This window comes from Polyergus mexicanus, unplaced genomic scaffold (assembly GCF_030449975.1).
Source record: "Polyergus mexicanus isolate NDT 795.1 unplaced genomic scaffold, iyPolMexi1.0 SCAF_22, whole genome shotgun sequence".
NCBI lineage: Eukaryota > Metazoa > Arthropoda > Insecta > Hymenoptera > Formicidae > Polyergus > Polyergus mexicanus.
Genome location: NW_027223342.1, coordinates 426328 through 454178, shown reverse-complemented (window position 1 = coordinate 454178; position 27851 = coordinate 426328). Strand labels below are relative to the sequence as shown.

The following is a 27851-nucleotide window of genomic DNA, read 5'->3' as shown; positions in this document are numbered from 1 at the left end:
AATACTTTGCACATTTCTCCATGTAAAAATAGATCCGTGTAAAGCATACTGTATGGCTTAAAAAGAGATTAGAAGAAGAGATGTATATTTTCTCATCGGTAATATATTATACAATCGATATTAAAATTGCGATAATATACATGTAGCAAAAATGAAAGTTTGAAACTCTGAATTACAGGTTCTTTAATTTTTTTTTTTCAAATGCCTACCGAATCTGTTTCTGTTAAAATTTTTCTTTTGGTCCAGCCGATATTCTCCTCGATTCATAAATTATGATTTATCGCTACATCGTCAGAATGCTGGGTCCAGCGGCATGCTTTATCACGTGACGTTTATCTCCTCGTCCTCTTCGTTCTCCGTTTGCTCTTCAGGCCTCTGAGGACTCGTAAGCGGACTCACGTCGCTCAGATCCATCCTCGGCCGATCTCCATCGGCGTCGCTCAGATCTGGATTGGGATTGTTCTTGTTCGGTAACGTCTGCTCGCGCGAACCACCGGTTGCCAGGAGCTCTCGCTCCTTGCTGTTTCGCCACTTCATGCGCCGATTTTGGAACCAAATCTTCACCTGTAAACACAATCGTTAATCCATTATTCCTTGCAGTGAAACCCGCAGTTTAAATTGCTTGAATACAAGATATTTCACGTTTTGTGAAAGTTTTATCAACTACGTCCACTTCTGATATTTCCATTCCATCGGCAAATAGCTGTCATAGTTTAAGTTTCAGGAACCGTTATTAGATATCGATTGTTTAACACAGAGATTTCGTGAAATCCTTGATTTATAATTACGATATATTCTATTTATACAAGATTTTTCACTCACTTATACTTGCACCTCGCCTGAAATGCAGAGGAGGGATTACTGTACGAAACGACGTATTTTATGCGATGCATGGCATAATGAAGGAGACCAAGTTACTCTCCCGCGTTAAGAAACCGCTGAACAGGCCAACGTCAAACGCACACCAAGCATCCCCGAAAGTCCCTCTCACCCATCCTCGTTTCCATCCGCCTCGTCGCCCCATTAGCCGCTTTATTATACGCGTTCTACCTTGAGCGAATCGTTGACCCCGGATTGATCTACCTAAACTGCTTTTCGAATTTTCATTCTCCGCGATGGTGTGCACTTGACACCATCACAGACTCACCACCTTTCGGGGGGTTCCGCGCGTTTACCTACACGAATACAATACTTGGCGCTACCCCTGATTGATGCCGCGGGACGTGATGTTCGATAATTCGCAGACGTTCTCGCCGAATGAACGCTCAGAGACGAAAACCATCTCCGTTTAAAGGACTCACTCTCGAGAAATCCACTCGTTTTATTTGCGCTTTTTGCTTCCAAAGTCCACACAATCGAACATTTCGCGCAATAAATATGTGATAAATATACGTATATAAAGAGTAAACATTTCTATGAAAATTTATCATGAGGTAGAAGTTTGAAAAATAATCGGTCATATTTTCTGAAACAAGATCATCGTATACAGAAAATCAAAAATACCTGAGAGTGACAAATTTTAAAATTACGCTTAATTTTATTTAATGCAATAACACATCATTTTTTAATTATCTGTAAAAGATTAATAGTGACTTCCAGGAGAGAACGATATAAACATCCGCTACGATTTTTACTCGAATAATAAGGGTAACGTCATACGATCTTTCGAATCGATTAAATGGGACCAAGAAGAGAGGGGAGAGGAGGATGGCGCGGATTGTTTATTTCGAGTGATGCACGCATAATTTAGCGACAATATTTTTTCACAATATGTGACGCGGATAAAATCTTTCGATACTTTCATAACGTATATCTTCGACGCACGCACGTACGCACGCACGCACGTATGCATCCGGCCGGCCGGGCGCGATGCATGCATTTGACACCGCGCGCCATCATTAATACCGGCTCTCGACCTAGAGAGAGATTGAAATTTAATGTAATTTATTATTTTTTAATATATCCCAATGAAACGTTTTACGCGGATATTTTCGATGCGCCCGGCCCTCCATCCTCCTCTCCCCCTGGCATCCCCGGTCACTCGAGGGGTTGGGAGACGCGGGTGTGTGCGCTTGACACCGCGCGAGTTAAACGCGGGTTTTGACGCGTTAATGTGTTTTTCCGCTTTATAACGAGATCGCCGGGTGTATTGAGAAAGGAGTCACGACCATAAGCGCTCGTCGGGAATACCAGATTGTTTACACGAATGCTATTCAAAAGCGCGGACGGTCGCGATCATAATCGCGTGATTAATCGCAAAAATCTGTTATTAAAGCGGCTTTATTTCATTCGGCTACTCTTGAATAGTTCGATTTTTATATTAATTATTAATTTAATATATCGTATGAATTTGTCCAACATTATCGTGACATTGAAGAAAGATATATGTTGAGAGAATAATTATTGTAGTATCTGCGATAATATTATCGAATTTTTCGTGAAGAAAATATCAGAATCTCAAAGTGACAATAAAGAATTAAAATTATTGTTGAAATTGTAAATATCAATATTTTCTATTCTATAATTACTCTGAAAATACGAATTCGAAAAAATATATTAGGTGTACAACTTTGCTTCCGCCGTTTTCCTATACATGGCTCTAGCTAGTAAGTAGTGGTCGAAATAAATAGATCATAGACGTCGTGCGATAAACTTGGGCATCTGTCAACGTAACCCCGTAGAAACATTAGTCGATTTGTGTCCGCGTCATAAAGTTATTCTCGATTGAAAATGTCAGTTTACGTGCCAAATTCTCGTCATTTGCGGGAGGTTTTAATTTTCTGCTTCAATATGAAGAAATCTGCGGCTGAGGCTCATCGAATGCTCTCAAATACTTATGGTGAAGCTATTAGTGAAAGAACGTGTCATGAGTGGTTTCAACGCTTCAAGAATAGTGATTTTCACGTCGAAGACCGGCATAGCGGTGGAAGAGAGAAGGTTTTCGAAGATGCAGAATTGGAGGCGTTACTTAATGAAGACTCGAGTGAAAGTCAAAAAGAATTAGCACGATCATTGAGAGTGGACAATACTTTGAATCATAAATGTACAACCAGTTTTTTACAATAAAGCCTCGAATTTCGGAAAAAAAACCGGCGGAAGCAAAGTTGTACACCTAATAAATTTTAAGAACAAAATTACTTATTATTAAAACAGTAATAACAAAATAAAAAAAGTGATATAAACAATATAAAGTTTAAGATACAAAGAATTATAGACATAGTTTTTAAAATTACAAAATTTTCAATCGAGAGAGAATCGCGATATCTATTTCTTATCGATTCAATTTCTTATATTCACTGCGAATAATTACGAGGATCTCTCATTAAGTGCGAAAACGAGTAATAAAGCGATTAACGTAGACGTATCCGTGACACGTCCCCGGCATCATTATAGATCTCACAACACGACACTAATAATTCTATCAATTACATGATTCGTTTTATCGGTGTAACGCCGCTCGACCAATTGCGTGTCAATAATATTTGTAGCATTTATACCTAACGCTTGTAATATTGCAGAATACGCGTTTAACCAGAAGTCAATCACAGTTCACACGCATGTAGTGCCGAAATCAATTCATCGCGAATTACGGTGAATTTGATTGTAGTTGCTGATAGAAATCCGGATACCGATGAAATTTCGTAACAAATATTAAATTTCGCTAGCGACGAGATAAAATTCTCAATAAGTATTTGAAAATTTATAAAAAATATATATGCACTGGATGACTCTCAAATTATTATTTCGACGCTACAAACTTTTGATGTTTAATATTAAATATTCTGATAAATGTGTGGCGAGGGGTTCTACAATTAAATCAATATTAACAAATGAAGTTTATTTTAAAAATAAAAATAAAAATTAAAAATCTCATCATCTTATTCGCACGTCTATAAAATTTAATTCGCAAGAATTTTTAAAGTCTGTAATAAAAATTTTTATTAACAATATTCTGATAAATGAGAGATTCTACAATTAAATTAACATTAACAAATAAAGTTTATTTTTAACCAAATTAAAATTTACAATTTTACCATCTTATTCGTACATCTATAAAATTTTATTCGCAAGAATTTTTCAACTCTGTAATAAAAATTTTATTAACAATAAAATTATAATTCTCATACTTATCGTTTTTCTCACATCCCTAATAAAACTCGCTTTTTTCAAAATCTCCTTAAAGAGAAGTCAATCTTCAAATTTGACGAAGCATTTATTATCAAAAGCGATAATAGCGACAATTCGAAATATTTAGGACCGTCTCTTTTTTGTGTCGCGTTAAACAACGCTTATAGATAAAATAAACAAGTTAACAAACGGCTGTAAAACGGCGGGTAATTATGCGTCGAACGCTATAACACACACGGGAGGAGAGACTCTAAGAGGTGAGAAAGTTATATTCGTCTGTGCGATGAATTAATTCACCTATATACTCGCCCCGCAAATTTTCATACGCCGGGATGTATGGGTTTGACATCATGTAGACCCTAACGATCTCTGACGCGCGCTAATACACTCTTTAGCTCTAGGGTGTTACCCAGACGAGAGACTCTGTGCACCGTTGACCGTTTACTACAACCCCCTACCTGTACGATATCGTAGACGGGCGTGTGTTTGCGTTATCGTGTATAAGTGACGCATGCAATTTTAGGATATCTAACTCTCTTGTGTCTGAAAGCGATAATTAATGCATTCGCTCAACTCAAATATGGTTCGAAACAATAGAAAGTAAATTTTTTGCGGTCCAACGCTTAAAGACGTTTTGGCTGTACGATAATAGGGGGGGGGGGGGGGAAATATCCTGCTGTTTGAAAAATCAAATAAATAAATTCGGATTATAAAAAAAGTTTAAGTATCACAAAATAATGATTTTTGACGTCTTCATAAAAAAAAAAAAAGTTGTGATTAATTTTTTTTCAAACTTATGATTAAAAACTTTTGATCGTGAATACCCCCTAAAATCAACTGCGAGAAACAAAAAAAACGAGCAATTTGCAGAAAGAGAGAGAGAGAGAGAGAGACAAATAATATTTTTCTACAATTTCTAGTAAATAACTTTTAAACAAGCAAGTGGAGATCTAAATCAAGTTTCGCACAAATATTTATTAGAATTTTCTTAATATATGTAAAAATTTTTATTGCGTTGACAGTGTTTCTTTTCTTGTCAAATTTGTCAATAAGTGCTATAATACATGATTTTCCATAAGAATCAATAGTAACTTTAGATAATTTCCAAATCGTTAAGAGCATTTGTGCTCAGGTTTTGCATAGATATTCAGAAGAAATAGTAGAACAGTCTACAAAATCTTTCATGCTTTTGTCAATGTTTTGACATATGATACATACATCCTTAAGAGAATAATGAGCAAAACAATCAATTTCTCAAAATTACAGCGTACGAATATTTTTCTTAATCCTACGCAATTCATATATTAGGTGTACAACTTTGCTTCCGCCGTTCTTTTTTCAAAATTCGAGGCTTTATTGTAAAAAACTGGTTAGGCGTTTTGAAATTGCTTGTTAAGTCACTCCCAATGATCGTGCCAATTCTTTTTGACTTTGACTCGAGTCTTCATTAAGTAATGCCTCCAATTCTGCATCTTCGAAAACCTTCTCTCTTCCACCGCTATGCCGGTCTTCCACGTGAAAATCACCGTTCTTGAAGCGTTGAAACCACTCGCGACACGTTCTTTCGCTAATAGCGGCTTCACCATAAGTATTTGAGAGCATTCGATGAGCCTGAGCCGCAGATTTCTTCATATTGAAGCAGAAAATTAAAACCTCCCGCAAATGACGAGAATTTGGCTCGTAAACTGACATTTTCAATCGAGAATAACTTTATGACGCGGACACAAATCGACTAATGTTTCTACGGGGTTACGTTGACAGATGCCCAAGTTTATCGCACGACGTCTATGATCTATTTATTTCGACCACTACTTACCGCTAAAGCCATGTATAGGAAAACGGCGGAAGCAAAGTTGTACACCTAATAGAAATTTTTTTCGCTACGATATAAAATCACCTTTACGAAAGCGAAGTAATCCTATTTGAAGGAACGAGAAATTTGTGTGGCATTCTTTGAGCATACACTCGAGTGCTATAATAAAACGTATGTGATAATATACTTGGATCGTTCACATCAAAACCGGAATTTAATTTTTAGGCAGGTAAAGAGACACAATTATGACCAATAAAGGATATACGTTTTAAGCTCATCTTCTGACTAAAAGCCAACCCCCTGGCGCCCAAATGTTCCTTCAAGGAACCAAACAGATGGAAATCTGAATGTTTGTAGTTTTTCCCTGCTTTTCTGGCAGGTGTGTGTTATAGCGTGGTTCAGATATCAGGACAACTCCTTCTATTCTGTCAGTATTAACGGATTGATACGTCGATGACAAAAATGCTGTGGATATAAATGGAGATTACGTTGAAAAATAAATATTCTTTACTGGTCATAATTTTGTCTCTTTACCTTTCTAAAAATTAAATTCCGATTTTCACGACTCAAGAATAATAAAAATCAGAATAAGAGAGTTTATATAACAAAGGGAGAAAGAACGCGGTTTTGGCGCAAGATGCCGAAATCACGAGTTTTCCCTACCATCTCGAAATCTCAGATTTAGAGCGATGAACGAGATTAAGTACGCAGAGGGATGAACGGACAGGGCGACGAAATCGGTAAAACGGCGAGCAATTCAACTTCGCCGAAAAGCGCGCGGCGGCGGCGGCAGCGTTCTCTCAGGACGGAGGTGCTTTGTTACTTTTGTTAGTTCCCGGTCTGCCTGCCGCTGACGGGACAATCAATCACCGCCGTCTCTCGGTAAACGCAAAACGAAAAGAAGGAGAGAAAAAGAGAGAAACGGAGGGGTGGGAAAGAGAGAGAGAGAGAGAGAGAGAGGACCGAAGGGCGCGAGAGAAGATCGAAAGTAAAGCCCCGCGGTTTCCCCACGTTATGTATGCGAGTTGCCAGTTTATGCCACCACGTTTCGAGAATCCAAACGACGAAATCGGTAGTTTAAGTGGTTCTTCCGAATCCTAGGAGTCATACGAAACACTCAAAAGAACATTCGAAAATTAAAATAAATCATAAATTATGTATATAATTATTATTTCGGAAAATTTGATTTTGTCGTATAACGAAAAAAAGATATCTTGAGATTGAATTTTGAGACTTTGTTCGTTTCGAATTCATCGACGTATAGCTGTCAAATTCGTCGATGGATATATGCGTGATGATTCTAAAAAGACCCTCTTAACTTGAATCTCAAGCATGCTTTCTCAGAAAATTCAGCTGCGAGCGAGCAACGTGTCAATTTTAATATCTTCTCCCTCGGTTGTGAGAGAGAAGTCTGATACAGATACATAATCCGTAATAATCCATAATACAAAACGCGTTAAGAATATAAGATACCCACGTCAATAAATATTCTTAAATTACGCAGTATAAAATATATAAGTAGAAACAGATATAAATAATAAAAGATGTTTTACATTGTTCTTTCCAAATTATATATCGTACAAAATTTAATCGAAGTAAACGTGATATTAAAATATTTATTAATAATAAACAACTAGCAACTATTATAGTCATTGTTAGAGATGAATAAGATTTATTTAAATAATGATTATATAAAAAGATATAAATTTTTATTTAATATTGAGAAATGTCATTTTTTTTTTTTGCCTCGTTATCCTCATTATCCCTTATTATTTTCAATTGAAATCAAAGTTGAACAATATATTAGAATAGTGAAAAAACAATCTTTCATTGCTCCATAATTAATTAGCCATATTCCATATTTAATTATTTAATTAATTATCATACATTCTGACAGCATAAAGATTTTAATTGGCGTTAAATTTTGGAATATTCTAGATAACGCATTAAATAATCGCTTATCTCCAATCATACCCCCCCCCCCTCGCCCCTAAATTACAAGCGATCGGTCCACCCTAGGATCGTTCAAATATCGCTATAGTCGCTGGGATCGAGCATAACGACGACATCCGAAAGGCGTTATATAGAGTACACGAGTGGGTAATCGTTAAACGATTGGCTGCGACCTCTCTCTCTCTCTCTCTCTCTCTCTCTCTCTCTCTCTCTCTCTCTCTCTTTCTTTCTCTTTCTCTGTCTTTCACCCTTTCTCCTGGAGGAACCCCGGGCTGGAAATCCTCCTCCGTTTAACTCCCTGCCCCATTCCTCGCACCCACGCGCCCGCCCTTACTTCCGCCTACCCTCATACACCCCCTCGTGCTTCATCGTGCGTCCCCCTCGGTCGTCCCACCCCCCGCCGCTCTTTCACTCAACCCCCTGTGCCATCCGCGCTGTGCCTAGTGCGGTGGTGGCGCCAGCTGGTGCAGTTTAATAAAAGACGATCGATTATGACGTCGGCCTCAGAACTACCCCTCAGCTCGCTCACTCTTGCCGCTCTCCCCGCCGCCCCATCCCCCCATCGGCCTGGTCACAGATCCTCACCCTCTCAGCCCCTCTTTCTCTTACCCGCCACCGCGTCTCTTTTCGGGGCACCCTCTCGCACGCTCGTCGATTCTATATCGCGGAATAATGCAGAAAGGGGAAAGAGGGAGGATTTTTAGAGGATTCGGTTCCAAAAAAAAAAAGGATTATACTCCGTACGAGGAGCCACTGAAAGATTTTTTCCTCATACGTCGACTTAATTGTATGTAACAAGATGAATTTTCTATTATTGCGTATCTAAAAAGCAATTTTCAACATGGCGTGTCCACATATATTTACAATTTTCAACCAAAAGCAACTTAATGAAATAAAAAAAAAAACGCACTTAATATTAAATATTGTAAAAACGAAATAGACTACCGATTCTCTCTCTCTCTCTCTCAATTTATTCTTCACATCGTGTGAAAAGGGCGAGGTAAGAGAGGAGAGAGCCTCGGAGGATCGAAAACGCCGAATAGGAGGGAGAGTCAAAGGGATGACAGAGAGAGAGAGAACCGAGTAGGAGTTACCGTCCGTACAGGGGTACACGGGAGTGAGGTCAGCGAGACTGGAGGTGGGGGTGTGGGTCGCGGGGGGTGGATCAAACGTAAAAAGTACGGCACAAAGCTGCCGGCGCGGCGCGATCCTGCGGGCGAAGGGCAGACGGCTGTCTGATGTATGGAAAGGAAGTCGCGCGATAATAGAGGGGAAAAAGGGCCTTTGCGGATTTATCGGCGCCGCGCCGACCGCCCTGGTGACGATTTAATCGATTGTTTTTCTCGGAGCGAATAAAGGCGTAATTGCGAACACCGGCGGCGGTTCCCGTTTAATTCTTTGATGCGCGGCGATATGAAAAATCACCCGTACCGTACTATTCTTTTGTGAACTTACCGACTATTTGATTAGTCAACTAAAATCCTACAGATTATCTTATTTAAAGTAAATTCCTCGAGAGGAGAATATATCTTGAATATTGCTTAGCGAATAAAGAGATACGTTGGTTTTCAATTTTAAATAAATATAAAATCTGCAATTTGTGTAAAGAATTAAATTTTTTATGTTATAAATATCTTTACTGCTGTTTACGAGATTGTAAGATTGAATTAGAATTAATCAAGATAAAAATACACGAGGAAAAAAAAAGAGAGTAAAATGAAAAATGTGTGAAATAAAGCATCTTTCAATGATCAACTTAAAATCATTATAAAATTGTTAGTAACGTGAAAAAAATTACCTATTTTAATGTATTTGACTTTCTGAAATTTTGCAAGCGCAGAGTCAAGAATGAAAAATATCACATGGCTGATGAACATATGCGATTACAATTGACTGTATGAATATTTTTTGCTGGAAAAGATGCTTAATATAATTTACGCTACCTCTCTTATCCTAAGAAATTAATTACTGCTAATAAGAAGCAATAGTTCGGCGTTACACGAAGTAAAGCTTTTCAAGTACCTCCACGAAAGAATGCGGATATCAGTCAAGATGGTGCGATCGTAAAAATAAAAAGAGCAGCGCAAGCTGCCACGTCGCGATTCAACCGGAGATGAGCTGGCAATTGCTGATATTGAGCGAAAAAAAAGTCATGTGTTCTCGTATCGAGATGTCGTATATGAAAACTCTTTCCAGTTTGACGGAATATCAGACCGTCAAGTTTTAAAGTGTCCTCTATCTAAAATCGCAATACACATGATTCCGTATAATTACCTAATTAATTATATCTCTGACAAGAAGGTTAAAATATATTAAATAATAAATAAACTGAAATTATATTTCTTAAAAAAAAATGTAATGTTTTTAGAGATGATATGATTTATTTGTAATTAGAATTTTTCTTCTATAAATTTATTTTTTATTAATACTAAAATAAAATCAGAAAAATTGAAGATAATGATCTTCATTTCGTATAACGCGAGAGCGAACAAAGAGGATATTTTCTCGCGTATTAAATTTCGATAGCGCGATTAATCGATAAAATCGTATTTTTTATCTAATCTCAAATCGAGTTTACCTCGATAGAATTTTAATTCGATTGTTAATTCATAAAGATATTTGATGTTGGGGACGAGAAATCGCGATGAATGATGATTAAATCCTGGAGAATATTTTGCATCCCGAGGCAAGATCCCTGAGGACGGCTTGTGTATTAAAACCGTTTTCATTAAATGTTTTTGTAATTTACATCAAAGTTGGATTTGTGCGCGATTTCCGCCAACGGAATCATCGATACCCCGCTTGATTCTCGGCTTTCGACTAATAACGGCGCACTCTCGCCATGAGTGATTAAAGTTGATTCGCAAAGGCGAGATCTATATGCATACCGCGGTATTGTATATTCATAGTTTCTTAGGTCCCGCGTTCGCTTCCGGCGCGCAGGAGGGGGCGGCGGTGCCTTCTCAAAGTAAAATCCATAATGCATGAAGGTCCACGGGCTAAGCCGAAGAGCTTAAAGCCGTAAGATATTGCGCGACGTTATATTCATGTTATGCCCTGCGAGAGGCAGGCCTTTGTTTTTAATATCCGCGGCAGATTGTAGCCGGAGCGTTTAGGGTAACGTTACCGCCGTCGTCCTTCGCCAGATTTTGATCCACCCCCGCGATCAAGATGAATGAACTTTTGGCGGACTGACGTAAAAACGACTCGAAAAAAGGAGAAAAAAAAATATATGATCCGGTACGCAGGTAACGATAAGTGAGAAGCTCCCTTTCTTTTCTCTCTCTCTCTCTCTCTCTCTCTCTCTCTTTCTCTCTCTGTTATCGTATAAAAGAATAAACTTGTGGATACAAAGCGTTGAAATTATTCGAAAGAAGGATCTAATTATTAGGTGTACAACTTTGCTTCCGCCGTTTTTTTTCCGAAATTCGAGGCTTTATTGTAAAAAACTGGTTAGGCGTTTTGAAATTGCTTGTTGAGTCACTCCCAATGATGGTGCCAATTCTTTTTGACTTTGACTCGAGTCTTCATTAAGTAACGCCTTCAATTCTGCATCTTCGAAAACCTTCTCTCTTCCACCGCTATGCCGGTCTTCGACGTGAAAATCACCGTTCTTGAAGCGTTGAAACCACTCGCGACACGTTCTTTCGCTAATAGCGGCTTCACCATAAGTATTTGAGAGCATTCGATGAGCCTCAGCCGCAGATTTCTTCATATTGAAGCAGAAAATTAAAACCTCCCGCAAATGACGAGAATTTGGCTCGTAAACTGACATTTTCAATCGAGAATAACTTTATGACGCGGACACAAATCGACTAATGTTTCTACGGGGTTACGTTGACAGATGCCCAAGTTTATGGCACGACGTCTATGATCTATTTATTTCGACCACTACTTACCTGGCTAAAGCCATCTATAGGAAAACGGCGGAAGCAAAGTTGTACACCTAATATTATCTGACATGCTTTCCTTCAACATGCTACGAAAACTAATATCTAAAGAACTTAAGTATAATCCTTGGTAAAAAGTTTTAGTACCTCACAGCCTCAGTTTTAAATGTTAAATTTGATGCAACATACAAGAGTAAGATTATTATATAAAATTATACAAAATTTATAACTTAAGCATCAAAATCATGAAAAGATAAAATTAGTATAAAAGATTTCAGAGAAAATAAAAACAGATTTTATCTTACGCAATATATTTTAAGTAGTATAAAATCTTCTTTTCGACGCAGTTATAGTATAATCGTATCGTGTGTCTTCGGGTCAAAAAATTATATCAAAGGGATTGAACAGAGCCGAGAGCTATGAAGACGATCGTCGGATCTATTATATACGAGCTAACGTTATCGCGCGTGAGCGATGTATGCCTTGTAAGAGGATAACGAAGGGAGAGAGAGAGAGAGAGAGAGAGAGAGAAACGGGGGAAGGGTCGAACAAAGTTGAAGAGAGGCGGAATGAGATTTGCGACAGGCATATCAAACATACATATATCTCCGTCTTGAGCTTTGACGGTTGTGCAAATACAAATCGGACCCCAGCCCTCGGCCTTCGCCAACGACGAGTCGACGGCGGCAGCGGATTGCACTCGTAAAAGCTTGCCCAAGGCAAACTCGAATCAGCGACGGTCCTAATGGCTACAAATTGATTTGACCGACGGAATCCGGGAAACTCGATATCCTCCACTTGTGAAACGCCAAACCTAATGGCCGATCTATCTAACGTGTCAACGTCAGTACCGTGGGAAAGGGCGATCCGCCCGACGTAGAAATTGAATAGAAGAGCGTTTACCTTCGTCGCCCCCCTCCCCCCCTCCTCCCCCCCCCTCCGCGATAATAATTAAACGCTATTCGAGTTCGTTCGCCTTCACAGGCGGACAATCCGTCCGATTCATCTCCCGATTTAAGAGTGTATAATTCGTGTGTATAAAATTTTTTCATCTAAATGTCGATAAGTATATATTTAATGTATTGCTTTAGATACGTTTCTATTTTTCTATAAAAAATACATTAATTTTCTTTATATTAAATTGAATTGAATTGGCGATTTATAATTTATTTTATATACGCGCGCGAAAGGAAAAAAAGTCCCTCTTCTCACACAATACGCAGAATTTCGCGTATTTCGTTTTCTTTCACAGGGATTAAATAGGCTGCCGGCAAAGTAAGAGTCAGGAGGGTCATTTCCCCCCCCCCCCCCCTCCTATTCTTGAATACAATTCGCGAAATCTGTGAGGGACCCGAGCGGAGCACTCGTCTTATCTAACAGTAAAATGAAATGCAGAGGATTGGATAAGGATCCCTCGTCGCGATTTAATTTAATGCCTGGAGATAACCCTCGGCGTAAACGGCACTATTGTACATCCGTTGATCGCGAACGGACATGTTTGAAGAAAAGAATTTAAATTTTCGTTCAATAAAATACATATAAACACAACTTATTATCCGTGACGTATCTTTCCTCTTTATTGAAAAAAATATCTGTGTTTACGTAAAAACATATATTGATTTTCCCTATCCCTATCGTCGGCCAATGAAAGAAATAAAATGATAAAAAAGTTTGCAACTCGGCAATATTTTCGAGCTCTGCTCGAATAACTCGAGACTTCGATTCGGACGACGTTGTGTAAGTTGCGTAAAATCGTCCGGGCGCAAGTAGGATCCGTGCTTTTATATCGCGAATTAAGCTCGCGGCGTGATACTGACAGCTCGGGCAACTTGTAAGAAGAAGGGAAACCGCGCGCGCCCGCGTCGGTTCTGATTATTAAAAAGATAACAAGCCCCGGGGGCTCTCTTTAATTTTTCCGTCGTTTCCGCCGGTGGGTCCGACATAACCGGAGACGTCCCGGGCATAAAAGTGGCCGGCCTCCTCATAATACCAGATAATTTAAGGTCGACGGCGTTGATGAGTTCTACCTACGGGCGACGCGGATTCTGACAAGACGCTGCGCTGCCGTCTCGATGTTTCCCAAGACGGGATTTAAAAATGAAAAGCTACTAGTCTCTTATACCGGTATTCATAGTCCTTCGTTATTTTAAGGACGGAGGAAGCCTCCATGAAGGATTCCTTGAATCTGCAAGGCCACCTTGTTTCATAGATGGACCTCGAGTCTCCCTTTCAGAAGGAAGGAATATTTTAGGGATTTTTAGTGACCGACTGGAGGCAGCACCGTTTTACGCTGCCTGCAACTAATTTCATATAATACATATGAAAACTTTTTCGTATCTTCAAAAAATTCCACAGGATTTTCCCAATCACGAATGTATCTTTTCGGAATCCGCCACAGAATCCGATTCTCTGGATTTTCGTCTTCAAATCCATCGTCAGAATCATTTAAAAATTCATTGCCCATTATCCCTTTTTCCTTTATACACTTTCAGTTTGAGAGCGCGACAACAAATAACACACAAAACCACAGATTGAAATGTAACGAAACTAACTTTTGGAGGTTATATTTGGTTATATTCTGCGTATCGTCTGCTAAAAAGGTCGCATCCACTCCTCAAGGAAGCTCGTGACCTTCCTTGAGATAAGGGAGCCAATAAGATTCCGACATTTTCATTCTGAATTTTATCATACTCTCTTTTTAATTACTTTCGTTTATTTAATAATAATTAAAATTTACAAAGTATTATACTCTTTTTGTCTTGAATTTTTTAAGACACGGTCTTTGTTACGAGAGATCAAAGAGATAAATATCTAATATTATTTCTCTCTAATACGCACATATACAGAAATCTCGATAGGGTGAGCGGTTTCGTGGCTTTTGAGAGCCGAGCTTTCGCGATAAATCAACATCTTCATCTCGTTAAAGGCGCTGAGAGGCATAAGGGTGTAGTAGCCAAGAAAGGGGTTGGCTCTCGCTCACCATCACTAATTACTTTAGTTATCCCCCTTTAACCCTCGACGTCCCTCTTAAACCCACCCTCGTCATAAACTGTAGTGAAGCCTCGAACCTATGTGAAACGGCACCTCGCCTTCTCTCATCCATCCTCTTTCTCTCTCTCTCTCTCTCTCTCTCTCTCTCCTTCTGTCCTCTCTTTCTATTCTGCTGCCTCTCAAAGTAGAGATTACCCTTGGAAAAGCTTTATTATTATCATCCACCCGTGGCACCACAAGTCCTTAATTAAATTCGAGAAAAGATTCATGGCTCCGGCACAATTCAAAGTACGATAATTCGAGGTAATTCTTCAAATTGCACATGTTTCTTTAAGGATACCGTATTGCAGAAATAAAATCTTTTGCTAAAAAATACTGTATTTCGAACAAAACTGGACAAAATTTGACTAACAGCCATCGAGTGTTGATTAAAAAAATTCGTCATTAAATTTTTCGAAAAATTAAATAATTAGTCACAGCACAAAGGACTTTTAAAATAAATTAAGACATATATATATATATACACGTAATAATGTGTAATGGGCGAAGATGGCGATAACAATGCCACTCCTACACGCATTCGACATGTCGATAGCTCGATAACTTAGATAGCGATACCGGCGGAAGTTCCGATAGCGATGAAATTCGGCATCTGCTACCAACACTTGGCCGCTATTAAGAGACGTGGAGAAGAAGAAAGAGAGAGAAGGAGGCAGAGAGAAAGAATTATCATTGGACAATAATCGCTTTTATAGGTGTTTGTGTGGCGAACCGTGATATTAGATAGCCGGCCAACGAGTGCGCAGAATCGCAATCCTCAAATCGCACCAACTCTCTCCGGGATTCCCGGAGAACACCCTCTAATAAAGTTGGGAAAAGTTTCTCTCTCGCGCGATAAAAAGTAATGTTAGAGATATTGCGGCTGCGTTCAGTCGGAGTTCAATTGCTTTTAACGACGGGATCAAGTTCGATATGTACTTACAAACCTGAATCGCATCTCGGCGTCCATAAGTACAATATCATTTCATTGGAATCGAGCAATCAAAATTGCCGCTTCCATATATTCTGCCCAAATATCTGTCGAACGAATGTATCTTGCACTTTTGTCTCATAATACTTTCCTATCTTATATTTGAAAATTAAATCTCTCGGAGACACAAATTTATTTATATATTTATGTTGAGTAATAACGGATTCAAAAATCCGGAAGCTATATTCGCCGTATGTAATTTACGAGACGCGAGTTTCACTCGGGGGGGGGGCACGGGTTTTATTCGCCGCAATTCTTATCACGTTGTTCGCGATCGTTCAACGACGACGCGGCAAAATCACCTTTTGTATGCGGATTGCGGAATCGCAAGAAACGTCAATTCACTCTCCTCTTGGCGAGGACGGTCCCCGTGTGCACGTACGCGCGCTTGATCCTTAGATTTTCTCGTAAAACCAGCGACAGAGTGAGCGTCGACCAATGGCGGTGAAGGCATGGCGCTCGAGGTGTGAATTATACATGAGGATATATCCCTACATACCGACCGTCCACACCGCCCTTTCTCCCTTTCCCGCGCGTCGTACACCGTTGTCTTTCTTCCTCCTCCGTATATTCACCACGACTACCATTCATTCAAGCAGACACCGCTTCTTATTTGCTCTCGCATTCGCCAGTAACACATCTCGATCGCACAGAGCGATAATTATTTAAAACTTTTAACGATTAAATTCGATTCGATTGAGAAATCAGTGTTTGTTCGTGTCGGTTACCTTCCGGATTTTATTAACTTTGTTAAAACCAAAGTTAACGTTCGTTAAATTTATACGTAATAAAAATCTTTGATCTTTTATAATAATTATTCCATTTATGAGATAATTCTTTTATCATTCGTTCTTTTCTTTACTTCCTGTTTGCTGTCGCATTTGCCAGTAACACATCTCGATTGCACAGAGCGATAATTATTTAAAACTTTTAACGATTAAATTCGATTCGATTGAGAAATCAGTGTTTGTTCGTGTCGGTTATCTTCTGGATTTTATTAAGTTTGTTAAAACCAAAGTTAACGTTCGTTAAATTTATACGTAATAAAAATCTTTGATCTTTTATAATAATTATTCCATTTATGAAATATATCTTTTTTATCATTCGCTCTTTTCACTCTCTTTTGCTCACCGACCAGATATCGTCTCTTATTTACTCAGTTGAAAGATTCAGTGCAAGAACGAAGAAATGCATAATTTGAAAAGTCCATTTTACACAGAAATTCAAATGAATCTCACAAATTATTTACATTAATCTTGTATAAATGGGTTAACCGAATTTAGTTATTTTTAATATATATAACAACGTATCTTCCTCGATAAAAAAAAAAAAAATTAATTAATTACGGAAATAATCTAAAGATTAATCAACAATCTATTTATATGTTACAAAAAAGGCATAATTATTCCAGATAAATCTGACGTATCACGTTGATACACACAGGAGAAAGAGCGAGCGTGCGACTATCTGTTTGTGTGTAAGAGAGAAAGAGCGAGCGATTTAGGCACATAATATCCAGATTCGAGGTTAATCGGGCGATGCCAGTTCATTAATTGCACACGCGTAGGTATATACGCATTGTTGTTCGCCTGCGCATGAGAGCCGGGCATCCCTTGTTCGACGACGGTAATGAAACTAAACGATATCCGCGGAAATGGCGCTGCGAGTTAATTTCATTTGATTTCATGAGCGCAATGCGATCGTTTTCGAATGTCCGCGATGTAGGGGGAGCCATCGGTCAGAGCAGCCTTTTATTCCATTTCCATTGAAATTTTGGGAAACAATGTGGGAGATAGAATGTGTCGACACATTCTCCTGTATATAAAGCTAATAAAATATTTTAATAGAGATTTTCTCATCGCAATTATAATGATCATTATCTAGCAGCAACAGGTATATGATATTAATATTTAATTTGTTTCAGCGTAATATTCTTCACAACATGTGGATAACATATTAAATTCCACATTTAACACAAAGATTTTGTGTTAGAAATCAATTCAAGGAGCATCGCATTTGACTAAAATAATTACATGAAGCCAATTACATTCAAAGTGCATATTATTATCATTAAAATTTAACGAGCTATGATTGCTCGATCGTTCTTGAAATCAATATATGCACTTCGTCGCGCAATTATATGACCTCGGCGAATTAAACGCACACGTACCATATCCTTCGTTCGCTCGTACTCGCGCGGCAAATGGTTTCGTATTCGACAAAACCGAGCATTAGTCTCTCTATCAATCTGCCAAATGGAGCCGCGAGAGATAGAGTTCTCCATAGCGAAACTAAATTTGCTCGTCGCCGAGTACGAGAGATTCGTTAGAGTGACAATTAGTGCCCTAATAAGGTCATTAAGCACATGCGCCCTAACTGCTCGATTACGGTGGCCCGTTATCGAGAAAACCAGAGAAGCGATTATCTCTCGCGGGGAAGTCATTTTGAAAAATCACTTATTTACCGTCTCTAATAGGCTCCTTCTCGCCGATCGAGATTTCTCGGAGTCTGTATAATCGTATTTAGAACCTCGTTAGCCCAAGATTTTAATGAGAAGAAGGAGCGATGAAAATTACGACGTAAATATGAAAAATTATGATAAATGCAAATTTTGTTTATTAAAATAAAATTAATAAATTCTACCTAATGTGCACGATCGAAAAAATTTTTACAAACGATTTGAAATTTATATAATCGAGTTTAGAATAAAAATTTGAGCGCAAAAATAGATTTAAAAAAATATAACAATTTGTCGATAACGACAAATTCCCTTTTGTTTTTTATGCGCGTTTAGAGTTGAGTCAGGAAAGTTTGTAGTTGTATATTGAATCATGGCTTAAATTAACGCCGTTGCACTGTGTATTAACTTGAACTACTATTACTCCTAGGAGATCATTAAGCACGAGATTAAACACCATACGCCGTCTCTAATGCTCACGGCCGCAGCCTCTCGATTGTAATACAACGCGAGCACATCCGCCTATCATCGCGTATGCAAATTTGCCTGCATATGACATGCCTGATGCGATTATCGCGAGCGAGGATTCTGGATCACAAGGTATCGAATTATGCGCTTCGATGCGCGCTATAATTGGTATGCAATTGATTTTCGCGTTCAGAAAACTGTGCTGACGCAAGAGAGGAAGCTAAGCTACATCCCGCTGCTTACAAGTTTGTCGAAAGTGCACAATAATAATAATAATAATAATATAAAGATATGTACAGAATTGTACATCAAATTGATTTAAAATCGTCAATATTCAAATACCGAGGTAAACATCAAAATAATCGCGTAGTGAAATGATAATAAATATTCCAATTATTAGCCGGGATTACTCAAACGCGCGAATTATTTTTTTGAATTTTTCAAAAAATTCCGTCCTTCTCTCGGATATAAAAAAAATGTCTTTATTTCTCGTTCAAGTCACTTACCTGCGAGTCTTTGAGGCCCAGTTTCTCGGCGAGCTTTTTGCGATCCGGTTTACTGATGTACTTTTGTATCTGGAACCTTTTCTCGAGTCCGCGACGCTGGAGATCCGAGAAAACGGCCCTCCTCATCATTCCTCGGCGTGGTTTCCCGCGCGCGTTCGTCGCCCATGGAAATACCAAACCGGTACCGGAAAAATCACCGATACTACCCTGGATAGCGCCTGGAAATACGGCACCACCGCCGGGTGCGCCAGGATGATGACTTCCGGTCCCAGAGCTAGCAACTATCAACAAAAATCACACAAAACACGTTGGCGATATGCACGTGCAAAAAATCTATCTACGCAATATAAAAAAAAAAAAAAAAAATTTAATAATAAATAATCTCTAAATATTATCTATATAAATCTCGAAAACAAAACAAAAAAAATGAAAATATATTTTACAATAAAATAAATCGTAAGGGATAACGTAAGAAAGCGAAACGCGAAAGAGAAAGGCGAGCGGAAAGAGGAAAGTGTTTAAAAGCCATTGTTTATTCGCGCGCGAATCGCTCGATAACGGCTGTATCGAAGTCATCTAATAACGGACGGGCAATTGAATCTCCAGATCGTGTCTGCGCGATATTGCCAAGCTGAGCATGACGGTATTATCTGCACCGATGATATTTGCACGCACTTGTTGCATGCGTGCATTTTGCCTTGTGGCGGAGCATGTACATAATATGGTAGTGCTTTCACTGCACTTCATATGCACTCCATGTCCCATACGAGCCTACCTATAACAAGATATTCGATAAACCCGGCGTATGCGCGCGGCCCGCGCACGTGGCCGCGCCAACGCGACGTTTACACGCGCGCGCGTATCGCTGTTTTATGGCGCCAGATGGCCAAGTTTCGGTTTTAATCGTTCGTCGGGGGATCCGCGAGTGATTTCTGCATCACCCGTCTTCGTCGCATTTGTTTATTAAAAGTACGCAAACATACTAAGGAATAATTACAAATACAGAAAACTTGCAAATGTCATGTGCGATACGAAATATTTTATACATATCTATGTCAACTCGAAATAATAAAAAATAATTAGAAAAATAGATTTAAAAAGATGCGAACACAGATTGAGAGATAGTACTCTATATCTCCTAAATATACACGAGGCAATAAAATTGAGCTTAGCTTAGCAGTGTTTGTAAGAAAAGCAGTTAAATGTTTTTATCTGCAATTATATAATTAATGCTCAATTCAGCTAAAATAGCGTATCAATTTGTTGTCGTGTAGTGACAACGATAGCTTCACATGCTTTACCTGTCAGATATGGGCCTCTGTAGAACAGTTGCTGTAGCGTATGATGAGCGTTCGGTGGCAAATGTCGTTGAGGGGGTTGATGACTCGGCCTGTGATAAGGGTGATAAGCCGCTGGCCTCGCGATCGGCTTAGCGATATTGTAACCCGCTGAATTTTGTAGATTCTGCAAAAAGGCGGGTATCGCTTCCGGCGGAAGTCCTTGAAAATTATCTGTACAGAGAGACAAAGTTTTTCGCAATAAATAGGATTGAACAAGAATTTTTTTTTTTTTTTTTTTTTTTTTTTTTTTTTCATTTTATTCACATCTCCGCGTTGACGTATATAATCGAAATTTATATAAAATACTTTAATTTGTCTGTGTATTTATAGCTAATAATAATAGCATCGTATTTCCGATATATCAGAGACTATTTATTGATAAATAATTTGTAAAATATTCATACAAATTCGTGCAGGAGAGAGTATCGGGCGGTGTTTTGTGCAAATTTTAAGGCTGCCGGATATGAAGACGTAAACCGCTCAGTGATTAAATATACCTAACCTAACCCACCCCGGCTGTATTTCTCGGTAAAATGTGCCCGAGGTAACGGATTTACGTGCGAATACCCAAGTCGCCGTATTCCTTCGCGTTGCATAATTCGGGTCGACACCCCCGTGACTAAAACCCTCCTTAACTGCTCCAGGCGGAGTCCGATCTCTTACGAAGACATACCCTTCAACACCTCTGGCCGAGGGTAAATAGTCAGATATTCGTGTGACCGACTGCCTCGAAAATATCATCTCTTATAAGTCGTTTATGAACGCGTTAATACTGTTATACGTTTTATTACCATACGCAGTTTTGACGAAAACTTATATTATATTTTTAAATAATAAATATCTAGAGCAGAAAATCAGCGAAGAAAAGCTCTTTGATATTATTAAAAAAAAAAAAAAAAAAAAAAAAAAAAAAAAAAAAGTGTATAAAATTTCTATTTTATTTTACGCGCGTACACTTTTATAAAAATTTATGATACTACGATATATGCTAATGTTTATTCTTTATTTAATTAAATCTCTTCACATTGAAACTTCTTTGTCATTGATCCGATTTCCTATATCATATTACTATATATATATATAATTATATTAATTCGATAAAATCTTCTGACGTTAATAACGGAATAACGTTAAAAAAATCTCGTCGCACTTTCGTGTATCCCTCGTCACAATTCCGTATAGAAAGATTTACCGACAACACGAAAGTTAACTACGTGCTCTGACGCGTACCCACCATTTCGACGAGCGGAGCCGAAACATGAAAGAAATCTCGGCCGACTCTTCAGTTCACCCTCCGTCGAGGGTGAATTCGTCCACGTATCTCCACATTAATAATGCCTAAGAGGGCTAGTCACCCCAATTGTGCCATCTCTAACATGTTTTTTTATTTTTTTATTTTTTGCAGCGTCGCTCCGCCACGCCCAGAAAGAGAGAGAGAGAGAAAGAGAGAGAGAGAGAGGAATGGTCTCACTAAAAAAGTGACGTGTTTAAAAATAATAAAATAATGAAAGTTCCGAGGTCTGCACGCGAGATAGAAGGAGATAGGGAAAGAGATAGATTGGTAGAAAGGGAAAGAGAGAACGAGAGAAAGAAAGAGAGGGGAGAGACTCGCCTTGCGCTCGCGGCGCAGACAATGCCCTGACAATGGCCCATACACGCCGTCCCATTGTGCCATCGTACTCTGTACCCCATAAAATACTCATCGCCTTTTATCGTTGTTTTCGTAGCCGGCCAATGAGAGAGGCGCGCTGCTTAGCTGTGGCGGCCTAATAACCGAGCTTAGCATCCAACGGAAACACTGAATGGGAATAGTTTTTTAAGCCGCCCCACCTACCCGACGCAGTCAGTCCCTTCGATCTCTCTTTCAACCCCCCCCCCCCTCTCTCTCTCTCTCTCTCTCTTTAAATCTCCTGTCTGCGGTCTCGAGAGAAATTTCGGGACGGCTCGCGTGTTGTTACAGTTGTGGGCCTTCCCCTATTTTTTTTCTTTTCTTTTTTTTTTTTGTACGCCGAGCTTAACCAGCCCCCCTCTCGGGGGCCTTGGGTTACGAGGTTACAACATATATCGCTGGTTATTCTTTTGGATTACGATCACGGATGCATTATTAACTAGATACCGCGCTACAGGTCTCCGTCTCTGCGTGAATAGGGGAGACCGGGGGCTCTGCTCGTTTATGGAATACACATACGATGTTCCTCCTTGTTCCGTGAACGGCAGCGTGTTTGTCTTAGGATGAGCTTGGCGAATCGATCTTTCACGAGGATCCGAAACATTTTCTCGGATCCTACGGACGATCGATCGACCGATCATGAAAAATAGCACAGAATTAACTTGATATAATAATAAAGAAATGTTTACATTCTCTCTCTCTCTCTCTCTCTCTCTCTTTCATGCAACTCTAATTTTCGCTAATAAGTATCTTGAAATAACTAATGTGAAATGTGTCTGTTTGATTTATAGGTTTACAATGATGTTTATAATATAATGCCTGAACGATATGTAAAAATTCATGTTTAAAAAGTTATGTCACATTCACATGTCGATTCCCAACGTCTGCAAACTCATTTAGCGATAACATGATACAGTGACGCAGATACAGGTAATATATATTTTAGCTTTTCTTCTTTCTCATATTTTAAAAATGTTACCTGATATATATACATTTAGTGAAAATTGACAGTCTCGGCGATCATTGTCAATAATTTTACGTCGATAACTGTCGATTTTCATTAAATATTATATTTAATCCGTTCGCATTTGCTACTTTTGACTTTTAGTATTTGGGATCCTAATCGTCTAAATACGGGTCGATCTTTCTCTCTTCGATCCGTCATTTATATTTCAGGGCTCTTATTTAACCAGCGAGTAAAATGCGATTTTTTTTTTCCACGGGAGATACGCGTATTAAAACGGGGTCCGTCGTACTCGACACACAGCCGTTATCGAAAAATATCAATAATCGTTGCGATACGCAACAAAAAACATGAGCCGCGAGTGGCGGCTCGCGAGGATGAGGGGGAGGGGGAGGAGGAGGAGGAGGGGGGAGGGGGAGGCCGGGGGGGCGGGCAAGAAGGGTAAAATGGGACGATGAGGGGGAAAGGGGAATAAATCGCGGGACGATTGGTGAAAATGCTATTCGAAATTCAACGTCGCTCGCCCGTCAGACACCGAGTCCACCCACCCCCGCGTTGCCCCCCGCGCTAGATCATCCCACTACCCGTCCCTCCTCATCCCCTTACCCAAATTCCAGTTCCGCCGCGAGCGGCCCTCGCGTCTCTCGTCGATGAATTTCGAGTTTGTTGCCAATCACTTTTTCGCGCAATTATTTCACAACATTTCGACATGACGTACAAGCCCGCGGGGGTGGGGTGGTTACCAACGGGGGGCCGAGATGAGGAACAGGGGCAGGGACGAGGATATATATGCGAGGAAAAGACAGGGAAGGTGGGGGAGGGGAGGGGAGGACAGTGGGAGGACGGCGGTACCGCGCTCATGGATACTGGAGGGTCTATTCGCGGTGAGTGCTCGACGATGGGGGGCAACAGAGAGGGATGAAGGGACGGACGGAGGGACGGAAGGAAAGAGGGAGAGGGATGCGGTCTCCCGGTACGTACGGGGGACCAAGGGGGATGTAACACATGCACGTGGCACGGTCAATGCATTCGCTATCCGACAAACGCATGAAATTCCCCCGCCCCCCACCCCATTCCTTCGCCCCCTCCACTTCTACGTATCTCGAACGCGCCAAATTTTCCCCATTGCCACCCCTGCTCGGGTCCGCACCTTCCCTCCGCGCGATATCCCCTTTCCACCCTCCTCCAGCCCAGCCCCCCCCCTTCTTCCCCCCTCGCGTATCCTTCTGCCGGCAGATGCGTGCAATTCGCCGATGTTAAATGCAACATTCGCCACTCGCCTCACTTTCGTAGAGTTTCGCACGCGCCTCTCTTCCCTCCTCTTTTGCTCCGCTGGCTCTCGCTCCCTCCCCAACCCCCCCGCCCACGGCGCGACGATTTGTGAACAGTTTAAAAGCACGTACACGTACATCTTGTACGTGTACGTGCTTTTATAGCGCGCACACGGGGTCTTTATCGACTCGTGTCAATCATGATAGCGAAGGGTTCGAGGGAACCGCGGAGGAAAGAGTGACAATGAGGACACGCCGGCCGAAGATTGGTCGGCACGCGTGTATACGCGTGTGCGAGGGTCCGGCGGAACCCTCACGAATTTCAGGCTTTCCTGTGAATGACGGGGACGGTCATTGTAACTTGTGCGTGGATGGATCGTAAGCCGCGACATTTTTTTCTCATAGTCATCGAGGCAACGAGGAAATAATCGTTTCTTTCTCATCGAGTCTTCATTAGATATTTTGTTCGCGAGGAATGCATTTCGTGCGATATTTTTTCCGAGGATAAAATTAATAAAGTCATCATAAAGTTGTCGTCGGGATATCTACGTTACTGTCACAATTATCCCGATTTTTTAATGCCCCGCAGAAATCTATAGTTATGTTTCATCAAGCCGCTCTCTTTGTAATTTACAAGATAATTAAAATATGAAAGAGCACAGGGTGTTTCGCATCATCATTATCATTAAGACTTTTTATTTTTTCAAGTATAAATTTTTAAATACCTTCTTATTTAATCGCTATTAAAATCTGTATACAATCGTGCCATTAAGAATCGTATTTCTTCGACGTCACCTCGAATTATAATTCGCAACGAATTCGCGACAAATCAATCGAGTCGAGTCACGGAGGGAAAGGCGCGACAAGCGCCGCGGCAATACGTCATTGAATCCTGCGCCGCTTGTCTAATATTATAGGCACCAATCGTAAGGGCTTAATATTGGGGTGAAGGTAAGTGGCGGGCCAGCTGACGCCCTGTGACGACCTCCACTCGCTTTTCCCCCCCGACCCCCAACCCCCGTCCATCCTCCTCCGCACGCACGCTGCGCGGACTCGTCTTGAGGGTGTGCGGATGAGATTTAGGGACCAACGACAGAAGTCTGCTCGCGACACTGATTTGTGGTGAGCTTTGTTTCAACACTCTCACTCGAATTGTCGCCCGATCGCCGCGCGAAACTCTTCCTAAATGAGGTCTTTTCGACGACGAGAGTCGACGAATGCGCGATCCTTGACGTTACGTATACATTCCATGATTTCTATAATCTTTGCTGTTTCAAAAGTAACAGATATATCGAGAACATAATATCGAGAATGAAAGGTTAATTGTTTTAAAAATTATTTTTGCCCTTATTTTTGATTATTAATAGCTTTTTATGTTTTTTATAAGTGTAAGAATCAAATGCCGATTGTCACATTAATCATGAGATATTTGACAATTGAAGATTTGTCAAAATAGTTATCGATATTTATCTGTATGTGAATTATTAGAATTTTTTGTCTTGCAATCAATTTTTCTTTTTTTCTTTTCTCTAAATCTCTTAATGTATTTTTTATATTGTATATAAAATATTTTATTTTTATTATTATATTCAGACACAATCATGACACAAGAATCGAATGAAGAATCAATTGACACCGTAAGTATACAGAAATTCGACTAATGCGCCAAATAATATCAGGATAAAGTCATGTATTCATTTATTAATAAATTTTCGTAAGGCTTATCCTTAGAAAAATAATTGTGCCTTGTTTTTAAAAGTCTTTCCTGTCTTTTCGTTCTTCTTTTTTTAAATTATTATTAAATTAAATTTTTCTATTTAAAGTATAATAATTAAATTATAGATTTCTGTGCGTTATACGCGTTGCTTTAAAATGCCTAATTTCGCCCCGATCAATTCCTGTCTAATGTCTCGATTCCAATTGTCGACTCGATTACGTCAAGCAAATCAATTTATCAATAAATTACCGGCATGCGGTCTCCTATCGTGATTGCCACCGAGTATGGCGCTAACGCTGAACTTGAGCTGCGGCTTCTCCTTCTCCTGGATGGTCCTGCATGCCGGACCGGAGCACTGCTCCTCGCCGCAGGAACAGGCGACGGCATTCGTGGTCCTCTCGCCTATTCTGTCGACGGCACGCTCGACCGCCGCCACTGCCGTCACCGTTGTTGTCTCCCTCTCTCCCGATACGATCGTCATCTCGTCGGACATGTGCATGACGTTTCTGCATCCAAGGTCGTATCGTCTGTCTATCTCGATCGCGGAGACCCGCTCGCCCAGTATCATCTCATCCCTGTCGGCCGCTTGAAGACCGCCGTCGAGCTCGGCGCCCGGGATCGGGTCCTCGTCGACGTTCGAGTTGCACGATTCCACACCCGAGTTGGATCGATTGTCGATCCTCTCGTTGCAAAGCCTCTCCATCGCGCACAGCCGGTCCACGACTTGGCCATCCATCCTCTCGTTCTCCATATCCACGTAGACGCTCTGAGTCCGATCTAGAACTTCCTTCTCACGCTGAAGAAGCTGCATTCTATCATGCTGTCGCTCGCCGGCGGATCTACAGCCGCTGGATCTCTGCTGATCCCGGCCACTGCAATCGATCATCATGCGATCGCGAGCGCCGATCGAGCCGGATCGTTGATCCAGGTGATCCTGGACGAGATCGCTGGGAGAAGATCTATCGCGGACGAGTCTGAGATTCGCCTCGCATTCTCTCTCGCGCTGTCGCGCCACCAGACTCGCCGCCCAATTCAAAGTTAGACTGGTAAGGTCTGTCCCCGGCGACGCCTTGCTCTGGAGCAGGTTCTCCATCAAGAAGGGCGAGGTCATGGCACTTTGCTGCAGATTCTTCAGCATCGCCGCTGACGAGGGGAACATATCACGGCTGCTTGGCCCTCTGATTATCGCGATCGTCGTTTCACGGGATTCTTAATCGACCAAAGTACCGCCAAGTATCCTTCGTACTAGCTTGGCGCTCGATTCTAACGTTTCTCGTAATCGTATCGATTCTCGAAGAACGTTTAATTTGTTACGTTGTCGTTAATCAATCTACTCTTCGTGCGTTTCAGGCATTATGTTAGCTTCATCATTATTTCGATTACTTAGCGATAACGTTGTGTTAACATTGATTAATAGCACATCCTTTAAGAGAGACACCGTAGAATTCGATTATCTTGAAGATCACATCTTTGCGAGTTTATGAGAATTGTCAAGGATTGTGAGATGCGTCTACTGGCTGAATAACTCGATTTTGTCACAAACTATTTCAAATCACTAGTTACACTTTTCAGCATTTCTTTCTCAATTTTCTCGGACGAACGCAAATTACTTCAACATTATCGCAAATTGGCCTACGTTGACGATGCAAAATT

At 40.3% G+C, this 27851-nt stretch overlaps 1 protein-coding gene across 1 annotated transcript; it reads right to left on the bottom strand.

Annotated features, from left to right (window-relative positions):
* Positions 1 to 44: 44 nt before the first annotated feature.
* Positions 45 to 27820, bottom strand: Dbx (homeobox protein Dbx). Its single transcript, XM_070312695.1, has 4 exons — positions 26448 to 27820; positions 20539 to 20748; positions 19238 to 19518; positions 45 to 564 (listed from the first exon to the last, which is right to left on the bottom strand). Exons 1-4 carry the CDS (start codon positions 27355 to 27357, stop codon positions 322 to 324), a joined length of 1644 nt encoding a protein of 547 aa, XP_070168796.1. The 5' UTR covers positions 27358 to 27820; the 3' UTR covers positions 45 to 321.
* Positions 27821 to 27851: the final 31 nt, after the last annotated feature.